The sequence below is a fragment of the Aptenodytes forsteri genome, unplaced genomic scaffold (genome assembly GCF_000699145.1).
Source record: "Aptenodytes forsteri isolate BGI_AS27 unplaced genomic scaffold, ASM69914v1 Scaffold269, whole genome shotgun sequence".
In the NCBI taxonomy this organism is placed as follows: domain Eukaryota; kingdom Metazoa; phylum Chordata; class Aves; order Sphenisciformes; family Spheniscidae; genus Aptenodytes; species Aptenodytes forsteri.
The window spans coordinates 1,172,438-1,183,543 of NW_008794418.1; the positions used below are offsets into that span (position 1 = coordinate 1,172,438).

Here is an 11,106-nt window from a genome sequence, read left to right on the forward strand (position 1 = left end):
GCGCCCGTCCTCGGGCCCGCCGGGGGCTCGGAAACAACGGCCTGATCGTTAAAACGCGAGTGGGGGAGAAGCGGGGTTTGTTCCTAAAGCTGCAGCTGGCTGAGCGGGGGATAAATCATATCCCTCTAAACGCCTAGTGTAATTTGTGCCTAATTTAACTTAATTGCGCCAATTGACAAGCAGTTTTAATGTTAAAAAAAAAAAAATCTCGCAAGGCAAACAAGCCTGCTATTGTGAAAGCAAATCGTGGATGACACCGAGCAGTTTAAGAGCTTACTCACTTTTTTATAGCCCATTGTCCTGCGGAGAGGCTGCAGCGGTGCTTATTTTGGGTCGTGTTCCCCCTCGTTAGCTGCATCAGACCACGTAGTCCTCTTTCTGCATCGCTGGGTTACAAGGTCTGGTTCTGAGGGCACTGAAACACCTTTTTTAGATGTAAATAAACAATCATAACGCCTTTTCTTCTGTTCCGACACACAAACTGGTTAACTTGCAGAAATTAGATGAAACAACTTGTCTGCTGTTACCTTCTTTCCTGAATCAGGCTTTTTGTCGTAGGAACTGACAGTCTTTTCCATTTAGAATAGGAAAAGTTGGAAATCAGAAACGAGTCGTTGGTGTGCTGCTTGGCTCGTGGCAGAAAAAGATACTAGATGTGTCCAACAGTTTTGCAGGTGAGTTTGGGTGTCCTACCCTTGTTCAAACCTACTGAATTATTTAATAGATGAATTGCGTTTGTTTTTTTTTTTTAAGCCACCCTCCCAGACCACAGATTCTTCTCTCCATGTACAAATCAGCATATATCAAACAAAAAGTGTTAACTGCTGTCAAAAATACACCTATTCTAGCCAGCTTTGTGCTGCATCTTCCCTGTAATATTGTGCAATGTGGAATGTTTCGGGAGCGGACGTAAACCTCTTTTAAAATGCTGGTGAATATTTTGCTGCATTGGACTCGCTGACCTCTGCTGAGTGATCAGTGTCTCAACATGTCATACAGAAATCACAGCTCCCGGTGCTGGTGTAGCTGTTACCTACCTGTGTAAAGATTTAGTGTGTATCTTGGCTTTACTTCTTTTCCTCAGATTTTGTCCAATTCAGTACTAGTTCTTTCCTTAAGTATTTTGTTAATAGCGTTGAAAGAGTTTCCTCTTAAATACTGATATGTGATAGTAAAAGTACTTCTTGAATGCATGGCTTTTGCTGACCCATTTGTGTTAGATCATTTCCTTCCCAGTGGGGCTACTCTGTGACAAAGCAAAATTATCTCAGCCTGTATATGGAGCTTCAGTTTATATGGAGTTCTTCTCCCAAGTGTGGACTATTTTTTTTTCCAATTTTTGGAGGAACTTTTTTCCATTTGAGTTGAAAAGAGGTGGTTTTTTGTCGTTTTGACAGCCTTTCAACTATGAAGCTTTTCCTATACCTATAAATTAAAAGATTGAGACCAGTCTTTGTTCTCAGAACTGAGCTTGTGTTCCTGTGTACATGCTAACTGATAACATTACTAGTCATTTACTCAAGGGTAAACAGTCCTTACTTGAAGTGCCTCATTTTGTTCTAGTAGTCTATAAAAGTGCTGATGACATGTTCTACACTGAAAACTGATATTTCTCTAAGTAGACTGCTGTTGGTCAACAAGCTATAAAGTCTGCTGGGATACTCAGTTTATGCACACTGTCAAGTCGCTTTTGTGTGTGGGAGGATTTCTCTCTGATGCTTGATGTTGTCCACTGAGGATCACACTCAGAATGTTTTGCATTTCATTCCTCAGTTCTAAACTGTTAGTAATTATGAGACAGCCTCTACCTGAGAGAATTGACCAGCACTGCAGGTTGGCTTGTGCAGCATAGTGTTGCAGAATGGTTGAAACTGATTAAACTCTCCTTTAGCAGCCAAAGATATCCTAAAACACAGTGTTTCTATAAACATTTTCAGTCTGGAAGTTGGATTCTTAAATATTGGGATTTTCTTTTATTCCCAGTACCTTTTGATGAGGATGACAAGGACGATACTGTGTGGTTTCTAGACCATGACTATCTGGAGAACATGTATGGAATGTTTAAGAAGGTCAACGGTAAGTTGAGGTCTTCTTGCAGCCAGGGTTACTCTCCTAGAAACTTCCAAGACTCTGTATGGGAAAGTGAATTCATAGTAAGATAGAAAATTAATTGCTTACTTAAAAAGCCACTCTATGCTAATTTCTTGTGTGGCTTTACTTTCACTGATGATTTCCATGGGTTAATTTGTGCAAGTAGTTTGTGTTCTTAACACATTAATTTATCCCTTGTTAATTTTCCCAAGTCTCCCAACAGCTTTGTATCTTCAGAATAATTCAGATTTCAAAAATGCCATTATTTCTGAAGAATTTCAAAGCTTTCCCCTCTATAACCTGTTTTATACAGATGTGCCCTGAAATTACTTTTTTATGAATGTGAACGTTACAAACTTTTAAGTAATTATTCTAATTGCTCTTTGCCACTGTTTTAAAAAGTGTCTTCTCTCCTCAGTTTGAGAGTTTAGAGCTGAATGTTCAGTTGTAACTTAAATTCCTATGAATTTTCTTAGCGCTGGGAACAATTGTCATTCTCATGATACAGTTTGTGTTTCTAGAATTTTTGCATTCTTGGATGCCAGAGTTTCAAGCTGTCAGATCCTGGTATCTGCAAAATTAATAAATGATACAAAATAGTCCAGTTTAGTTAAGAAACTAGGAGTAAAGTTATATATGTGATTAGTAAGCTACGGTAGGTAGGTATGATTAGTAAGCTGTCTTTGTCACTAGCCATGTCACTGTCTTGCCCACCGTGATTCATTTCCCTCTACTTTACGCTCATCTTCTACACGCATCAGATTTTCGCCCTTGATTTGCTAATTCAGTCCCTGCCTAAATCTTTCTGCCATTGTCTTACCACGTGATTCTGATTTAGAATCCTTTCTGGTTTTGCTCAGCTAGAGAAAGAATAGTTGGTTGGTACCACACAGGCCCTAAACTGCACAAGAACGACATCGCCATCAATGAACTGATGAAAAGATACTGTCCTAACTCTGTAAGTGCGGCACTTTTTTTTTTCTTTTTTTTCCCCCCTCTCTCTCTTCCTGAATGGAGGATCTGGGAACTCTTGGCCCCACCTTTGTTGCTGGTGATACAGCATGTTGAAGGCCTGGTAGCTATAAAATGATGGAGGAACTCGGATCGAGTCTTTTGAAACAGCTGTAGATGTCTTTTTCTCAATGCCTGAAGTTACCACCTCTGAGCAGCTAGCGTACTGTTGCTGTGGAGTGAGGAGCTGACTTAGGTATTTTTTTCTTGAACAAAACCTGGTTTTCTGAAATGTTTGCTTTTTCCATAAGGTGTTGGTGATTATTGATGTGAAGCCAAAGGACTTGGGGCTGCCCACAGAAGCTTATATTTCCGTTGAAGAAGTTCACGATGTGAGTATTTAACATCTCTCTCTGCCTTTTCCTAGGAAAAGGGTTTCCATTAAAAGATGGCTGTTAGGATTGCCTTGTTTTCTGAAGGATGCACATCCCATGGCACATAGTTGCCTTTTACATGTGGGATGTTGCACTCATTAGTGAGGGCCTGTGACTGGCAGCCAAAATCTGCTGAAACCAGAGGTTAAAACCCAGTCTAATATAAGTATTTGTAACTAAAGCTTTCATCCACCAATGCTCTTTCTTGGAAGAAAAGCTGTGCGTTACTGTTTGACGTAAGGAATTCCACAGCTCCAGCTGTCCGTATGATGTAGATGCTGCTTACCTGTTTCTGTCATGTCCGTGGCCGTGAAGAAAGTCACAGATTAGAGCACTTTTAAGATGTCACTTTTACATGTCAGCCTGTTTGCAGAGGTGTTCTGAGTAATTGCGTGCTTGTTCATTTGTGCACCTGCCAGTGCTGACTAGGTAGGTCAGGCATGAGCAACGCTTACTAATCACTTGCAGCGCCGTGCAGACAAACAACATACGGTAGTAAGTCAGCTTTAGCTTTTCATTTGCAATTGTTTGATTTAAATTACATTCTGGATGTATATAAAAAAGTTTGATCCTTTTGCCTTTCTGAGACCCTCACTATGGAGAAAAAGCTGCTCCCAGTACGGTGGCTCTTGTATCTGCAGGATTTGTTCTTAGTTTTGTGAATTCACAATAGTCCCAGTGGTGCTTTCTGTTTGCAGCTGTATACTGGTCTAGGTAATGGTTTTGAAAACACATGGGTGAAACTCATTCTCAGAAATTCAGCCTGTGAACCTTTAAAACATCTTCCTTAATATCCAGTGCATAAATTATAATTTTAATGAGATTGCTCCATATTAGTATTTTTCTTCTGGAACTGTGTATGTGCTTCTGACTGGCTGGGAGCAAGTATCAGGATGACAAAAGGTATCCCAAAACCTAATAAGGTTGTATCAGGAAAGAAGGAAAGAAAGAATTGTGATATTTAGTGAGACTTTCCATTCTACCCACCAGTACATAGACCAGCAAAATACACTAATTGAAAATTACACAGAGCGCAAGAAAGAAGAAATTGCTAGGAACTCTGGGCTTGTGACAGTTGGTAACACTAAATCAAGAAAAAGCCAACGAGAGTCTTTCCTCTCTTGTGGACTGTGTATAACTACTTTACTAGTTTCATTAATACAGTTTCTCATACTCTATCTAAAATTCCATGTTTTTAAAAGGCATTGTGATTCACTTACAAACTTCTCCCCTTAGCTGTGTGCTTCAGTCCCCTGATACTGTTTTGCCATAATTTGCCCCATTGCCTCTTCCTGATCCTGTCATGCAAACAGGCGTCAGTTAATCTTACGCTGTGACATTGTGCGAGTTGCCCCACTGTTCGCGTGTGAGACACCCGCACTGGCTAGTCGGCACGCACCTTTGTGCCTGCAGTCAGCTCTCTGCTCAGTCTGACCATGTCTCCTGTATCCTTGCCGCCTCGAAGGATGGCACTCCGACCTCCAAGACGTTTGAGCATGTGACTAGTGAGATCGGAGCAGAGGAGGCAGAGGAAGTTGGTGTTGAACACTTGCTACGGTAAGCATCTTTAGAATGAAAGCGTTCTTACGAGACCTGCATAGCAGTGAACGCGATCCATCTGGCATCTCCCAGTGCCAGCTTCCTGGGGGAAATGCGGATCTTGTTAAACAGGCTACTTAAATTCTAAGAGCGTATTCATTTAGCAGTCTTGCTTGGCATATTCACTCATTGCTAGTGAAAAGTGTGACTGCCCACTGGTGAGATGATGAAAACTACATATTCATTCTATCAAAGCTGCAGAATGTTGCATCGTTTGGAACTGTCTCCAGCCGCTGCACACCTCACAGAGCAGGACTGAACGGGAGTGTTGCTGATGGGTCTGTAGCTCTCCAGTCAAAAAAAGAGAGCAGTCGCCCTATAGAAACCGCATCGCCTTTTCACCAGTCAGAAATCCTGTTGTTTATTTCTCTCTATCCCTCTAACTGGTGTTACAAATATCATTCCAAAGAGAACATACGCACACCACAGGATACAACAATGATCTATTTTAGATATGCTTTGTAACGTACATCAGTTTGTTCTCATTCTTTGACTTGAAGCATTCATTTCAATTGTACTTCAGCGGTGCTTCAAACTGCTTTTCTTTTTAAGCTGGAAAGATGTCTTAAGTGACTATGCCCACCTGTTAATGAGAATGCAAAGTAACATTCCAATGCTGATTCTTTCTGTTGTGGGTGTTTCAGAGATATCAAGGATACAACGGTGGGCACTCTGTCCCAGCGGATCACAAATCAGGTCCATGGCTTGAAGGGACTGAACTCCAAGCTTCTGGACATCAGGAGCTACCTAGAGAAAGTAGCCATGGGCAAACTCCCCATCAATCACCAGATCATCTACCACCTTCAGGATGTCTTCAACCTGCTACCAGACGTCAACCTGCAAGAGTTTGTCAAGGCCTTTTATCTGAAGACCAATGACCAGATGGTGGTAGTTTATCTGGCTTCTCTTATCCGTTCCGTGGTTGCCCTGCACAACCTCATTAACAACAAGATTGCCAACAGGGATGCAGAGAAGAAAGAAGGACAGGAAAAAGAAGAAAGTAAAAAGGAGAGAAAAGATGAGAAGGAGAAAGACAAGGAGAAGAGCGATGTCAAGAAAGAGGAGAAAAAGGAGAAAAAGTAAAATGTGTAGGTTTTTTATTTGTAAATTAAAAATCTTGTAAACTAAATCACTTTGCTGGGTTCTTTTCTCTTGTTGAAATGGCCAGTGCTCTGCTTTCTTCTGCTTTGGTATCTGCTTTTTGTGTTCATCGCAACGTGGCTGGATAGATCTACTCAAACTGGCAGCTGTTTCAACAAGCAGACAGCTACTGTAGGGCAGGCCTGGCCGTTTGGGTCGCAGCACTGGGCAGGGAAGGGGTAAAAGCCAGGGGGAAAACTTTTTATTTAATTTTTTTTTAGTGCAGCACTCTTCCTTCCCCCAGGGCTCCTTCAAGGACTTCTAGGCTAACAACTGAGGATTTCTACCACGTACTGTGTTGGACTTCAGGCTGTGTACTTGTCTTACCAGTCACTGTGAGTTTTCACTATGTGAGACCTGATTTATTAGCATCAATTCATTTTTGAGCTGAGGAGGAGGTGCTGCGTTCTGGAAGCACCATGGAGTAAATAGCAAAGAGGCTGTTGCTACTGCTGGCTGTTTTCTTCCAGCTGTACCTTGCACTGCGCTACTATATTTTTTTTGTGTTTTCTCTCTATCCTTTCTAGCTGGCCAGTGACAAGATCAGGGTTGGCTGTTTTGTTACCTGACACTTAAAAAAACAAAACCAAAGTAGATACAAACTATAGCCCTGGCTCATGTGATGCTCTGCAGGGGTGGAAACACAGCGGGGTGAGAAGATGGAATCCTGTGCCGGTGAAGAGGGAAGGCTGTGCAGCAGCACTCTCCCCAGGGCTCCTTCAAGGACTTCTAGGCTAACAACTGAGGATTTCTACCACGTACTGTGTTGGACTTCAGGCTGTGTACTTGTCTTACCAGTCACTGTGAGTTTTCACTATGTGAGACCTGATTTATTAGCATCAATTCATTTTTGAGCTGAGGAGGAGGTGCTGCGTTCTGGAAGCACCATGGAGTAAATAGCAAAGAGGCTGTTGCTACTGCTGGCTGTTTTCTTCCAGCTGTACCTTGCACTGCGCTACTATATTTTTTTTGTGTTTTCTCTCTATCCTTTCTAGCTGGCCAGTGACAAGATCAGGGTTGGCTGTTTTGTTACCTGACACTTAAAAAAACAAAACCAAAGTAGATACAAACTATAGCCCTGGCTCATGTGATGCTCTGCAGGGGTGGAAACACAGCGGGGTGAGAAGATGGAATCCTGTGCCGGTGAAGAGGGAAGGCTGTGCATGGTGCTACTACGGTGTGAAGAACATCTTCCCTTCCTCCCATAAGACATGAGGTCATTACTGTATAAGGCTTGCAGTGTGCATACATATTTGCATTTTTCAGGACTAATCATTACAGTGAGCCAATTTCATGCAACACAGACATCTGTATATTCAATCTGGTTCCTATTTGCACAGGCCCTCGGCACCCTGTGGTCTGTTGGTTTGGCGCAGGTGGCACGTCGCTGCTCTTGCTGCGCCTATTTGGCGCAGGTGGCACGTCGCTGCTCTTGGAGCTTCCACAGCTCTGTGCCAGTGAAGGAACCAGCTTCGCTGCCTGCCTGGGGAGGTACCTGGGCTGTCAGTGCTGCACAGAGCACCCTGCCAGCCCGCGTGCACTCGCTCCTCAAGCTTCATGGTTAAAACATTGGTGGTGGCACTGAAAGAGGCTGGCCTCTCAGCAGAGCACCGTGCTGGCATGATGCCGGGGAGCCTCCCTTGCGCGGCATCTCTGGGGCAGCCACGCCTTTAACCTGCCATCCTGTACCACGTCACCATCCCACACCAGCACGACGGGGAGCGCAGGTCGCTGTTCTCTGCCCTCCTGGGCCAAAGGGGCAGGATGGACACGTGCTGCAGCACTGCAGTAGCCTCTGAAGCTGAATCAAACAGCAGCTCCTAGGAGATGGGGCAGAGGGGGACGTGCCTCTCCCAGGCACAAGATGCCACCAGTTCCCCTGCCACCTCCCAGGCCAGGGCGTGAGCAGCACCCGGTGGACGCGAGCACTGGGTCAGCGTGCCAGTGCCAGGAGAGGCGTACAAAGCGCCAGCAGCCTGCCCACAGTGATTGAAGCATCTCTGCTGGGAGTGGGTTGGCACCGGCTGTGCCATGCTTGGCACAAGTACAGACTATTTAAAACAAACAAAAAAAACCCCAAACCCACACAAAGAACCAACCAGCCAAGGCAGCTGCTGAAAAGCAAAGTCATGGCAAAATTACTGGATGCAGGCTGTCCGCTGGTGATATGAATAGTGGGTTTGTTGAGTTCTGCCTGGGGTGGATATTTTACTAAACATCGCCAGCCTATGGCCATTGGCCTCATTCACCTGATTTTGTTCCACCAATGCCGCTCTGGGTTTCACACAGTGGCACAGGGAGGCAGTTCCCTGTCCTGGAGACATTTTTAGCTGGGCGTGATTATAGGTTGGGTGAAGGCAGGCAGGAGCGCTGTGTCCAGCCTGACCCTCCTGCGCAGTGTGTGCATGGAAAAAATACACATTATTTATGACCCCGCTGACAAGTTCTGGGCACCTGTCACGGCCCCTCAGCCAAGTCCCTGCACAGACCCCCCCCAGAGGCTGCACCGGGCTGTCCCCCCCGTGTGACACACCAACCAGGGACACAGACCTCGGCAGCTGCTTATTTATTGCACAAGAAGTCGGCGTCGCTGAGGCAGGATGGTGCAGTACAAAACTATCCAGTTACCAGTCAAAAGCTATTGCAGTGTCTTGTATCCATAGACTTCCTTTATGTACAGCTATGTACACCAACGCTCGCACGGGTCTGTCTCCCCGGTGCACGCTGCAGGGGGGCAGCAGCAGAGGTGGCATCCAGGCAAGGGGCAGAGGCCTGATCCTGCCCCTCACCCGCAGCTCTGGGAGCTCCTGCCACCAGCCCGGCCAGCGACAGAGGAAACAGGGAGTTTGGGCCAAACCCATGACCCAAGCAAAGGCCAGATGTGCCCCGAACATGACCGGAGCCCCCGAGACTGCTGCAGAGCACCAGCTCCGAGCAACACACCACTTAAATATTAAATACAACAGCACAGGGGCCACACGCTTGCAAATCAAAACACGCAATGGAGATGGTCGGCCTGGGTCTGGGTCTGGGCAGCCGCAGGTCTGGTGCGGGAAGGGGCCACCTTGGCCCTCGTGCAGTGCATCAGCCCCAGCAGCATTGACTGAGGGTTCCCTGTTACCTTTGCTGGGTGTAGGATAGGGCCCAAAAGTGACCTGAGAGTTGGTTCAAGAGCCATTTCCCCTCCTCACCTGCATGTATTAAAACGCCATGAGAAGGCAGAAAACACTAGGGGGAAAAATAGCCTGTGCTGAAACCAGATCTCATTTAACTCTGTCTGCAAGAGGGGACCGGGGAGCTTAGGTGCACCACACACCGCCTGCCAAGGCCCAGGGCTTTGCCCCATCCCCTCTGCACCAGCCCGCGCCCCTCATGAGCTGAGCGGAGCTAGGCTTTTGTGTCCACCTCCCCATCACGCCTCGAATTTGTTTGGGGAGGGAAACATGGACCCGTTTCCCCCAGGGCTACGTTAGTGCAGATCTCGCACAGGAACAAGAGCAACAGCGTCCGCAGCTGCCTGCGCACCATCCCGCAGAGAGGGCTCGGTGCTGGGCTCCATGGGCACCGGCAGGCAGGACCTCGCGGCCGGCAGCACTCCAGGGCCCTCCCCGCCCCAGGAAAGCACCAAAGCTCCATCACTCCTGTCCAAATCCTTCCGTCTCCTCAATCGCATAAAGCAGCTTCTCCTTCAGCTGTTCATAGCTCTTGTAGGGAGGGAGATCCAGACGGTTAAAGCTGGAGAGACAGCAGAGGCTGTGAATAGCGCTGCAATCCCAGTTCTCCTCCCCACTGCAGGGTCCCCTCCAGCCTCAGCCGTGCACAGCAGCTACGGTAAGATGCATGGCCAGGAACAGCAGCTACGTCCTGTGGGAACTCGGGCAGAGGGGACTGAAGACGCTCGGGGCCCCATGCAGCCCCGCAGAGACTGCCAGTGGTTGTCCCCGTGTGCTCCTAACGGGGCCAAGGAGAAATGACTTACCATGTATGGCTCCGAGGCAGCCACGTCTCTTTGCCAACTTTATCGATGCAGAATTTCTGGGGCCCGTTGCTGCCTGTTAATTATGAACACAGCAAATCTCATTACATGACCAGGAGCTGAAAAAGAAAACCCTCCGACACGCTGTTAGCCAGCAGATCACACTGTCACACACCCTTATGATCCTAGAGACACATCGGGGCATAAATCCGTAGCAGCACGCACTGCCTGTTCTGACACCTTTGCAGAGAGGATGTACAAAAAACAAGAAAGGAGAAAACTGAAAAGCATATTCACAGCATAGAGAGATAACGGCGCGGCTTCTAAGCAGGATGGTTAAATAGCAAGTGCTAAAACATATTTATCCGTAGACCCGCAGGACTGAGCGGGTCCATCCAAGAGTTTTAAAGGACCTGGCTCAGGAAGTCTGAGTCACTGAGGTCGCTTTTTAACAGATTGTGAATGCTGGAGAGGTTCCAGGGGGCTGGAAAAAAGCTAATATGCCAGCAAGAATAAACGAGTGGGCTAAATTAACTGGTTAGCTTGACACTGATTCCAGGAAAGTAAGGGAAAGGCTGGTACAGGCCCCAAAAAGTAGCAAATTAAAGGATGAGAGCAGAATAATGCCACACTGTGGTTTTCTGGAAAAGGGGTTTCATCGCACAAAAATCAAAATTAAATCAAAAATCAAATCTCATTCAAAATGAGATTACAAGCTGGACTGACAAAGTTAACTGTGGCAGCACAGTTCACGGCTAAGGAATTTGGGTACGCCACGCCACCAGGTTAAATCGCTGTGCTCAGACGTCGCAGCTGCTTCACTGCTTACGTGCTGTGGGCTGTCTTGAAGTCTGTGATGGAGATACGGACAGCCAGGTCCCTCCTGTCAGGCCCCACGCACGGCCACTGCCCCCA

At 46.4% G+C, this 11,106-nt stretch overlaps 2 protein-coding genes across 2 annotated transcripts in view; one reads left to right on the forward strand and one right to left on the reverse strand.

Annotated features, from left to right (window-relative positions):
- PSMD7 (proteasome 26S subunit, non-ATPase 7) overlaps positions 1–6,204 on the forward strand; it is a 136,346-nt gene extending 130,142 nt beyond the window's left edge. The window contains exons 2-7 of the mRNA XM_009289446.2: positions 569–674; positions 1,984–2,076; positions 2,952–3,049; positions 3,354–3,434; positions 4,942–5,033; positions 5,720–6,204. Coding sequence (XP_009287721.2) covers positions 569–674; positions 1,984–2,076; positions 2,952–3,049; positions 3,354–3,434; positions 4,942–5,033; positions 5,720–6,158 — 909 coding nt within the window. The 3' untranslated portion in view covers positions 6,159–6,204. The remainder of the gene's footprint in view (positions 1–568; positions 675–1,983; positions 2,077–2,951; positions 3,050–3,353; positions 3,435–4,941; positions 5,034–5,719) is intronic.
- Positions 6,205–8,769: 2,565 nt separating this feature from the next.
- Positions 8,770–11,106, reverse strand: part of WWP2 (WW domain containing E3 ubiquitin protein ligase 2) — a 44,231-nt gene continuing 41,894 nt past the window's right edge. Inside the window, exons 23-24 of the mRNA XM_009289436.2 lie at positions 10,195–10,267; positions 8,770–9,950 (exon numbers count right to left, since the gene is read on the reverse strand). Coding sequence (XP_009287711.1) covers positions 9,851–9,950; positions 10,195–10,267 — 173 coding nt within the window. The 3' untranslated portion in view covers positions 8,770–9,850. The remainder of the gene's footprint in view (positions 9,951–10,194; positions 10,268–11,106) is intronic.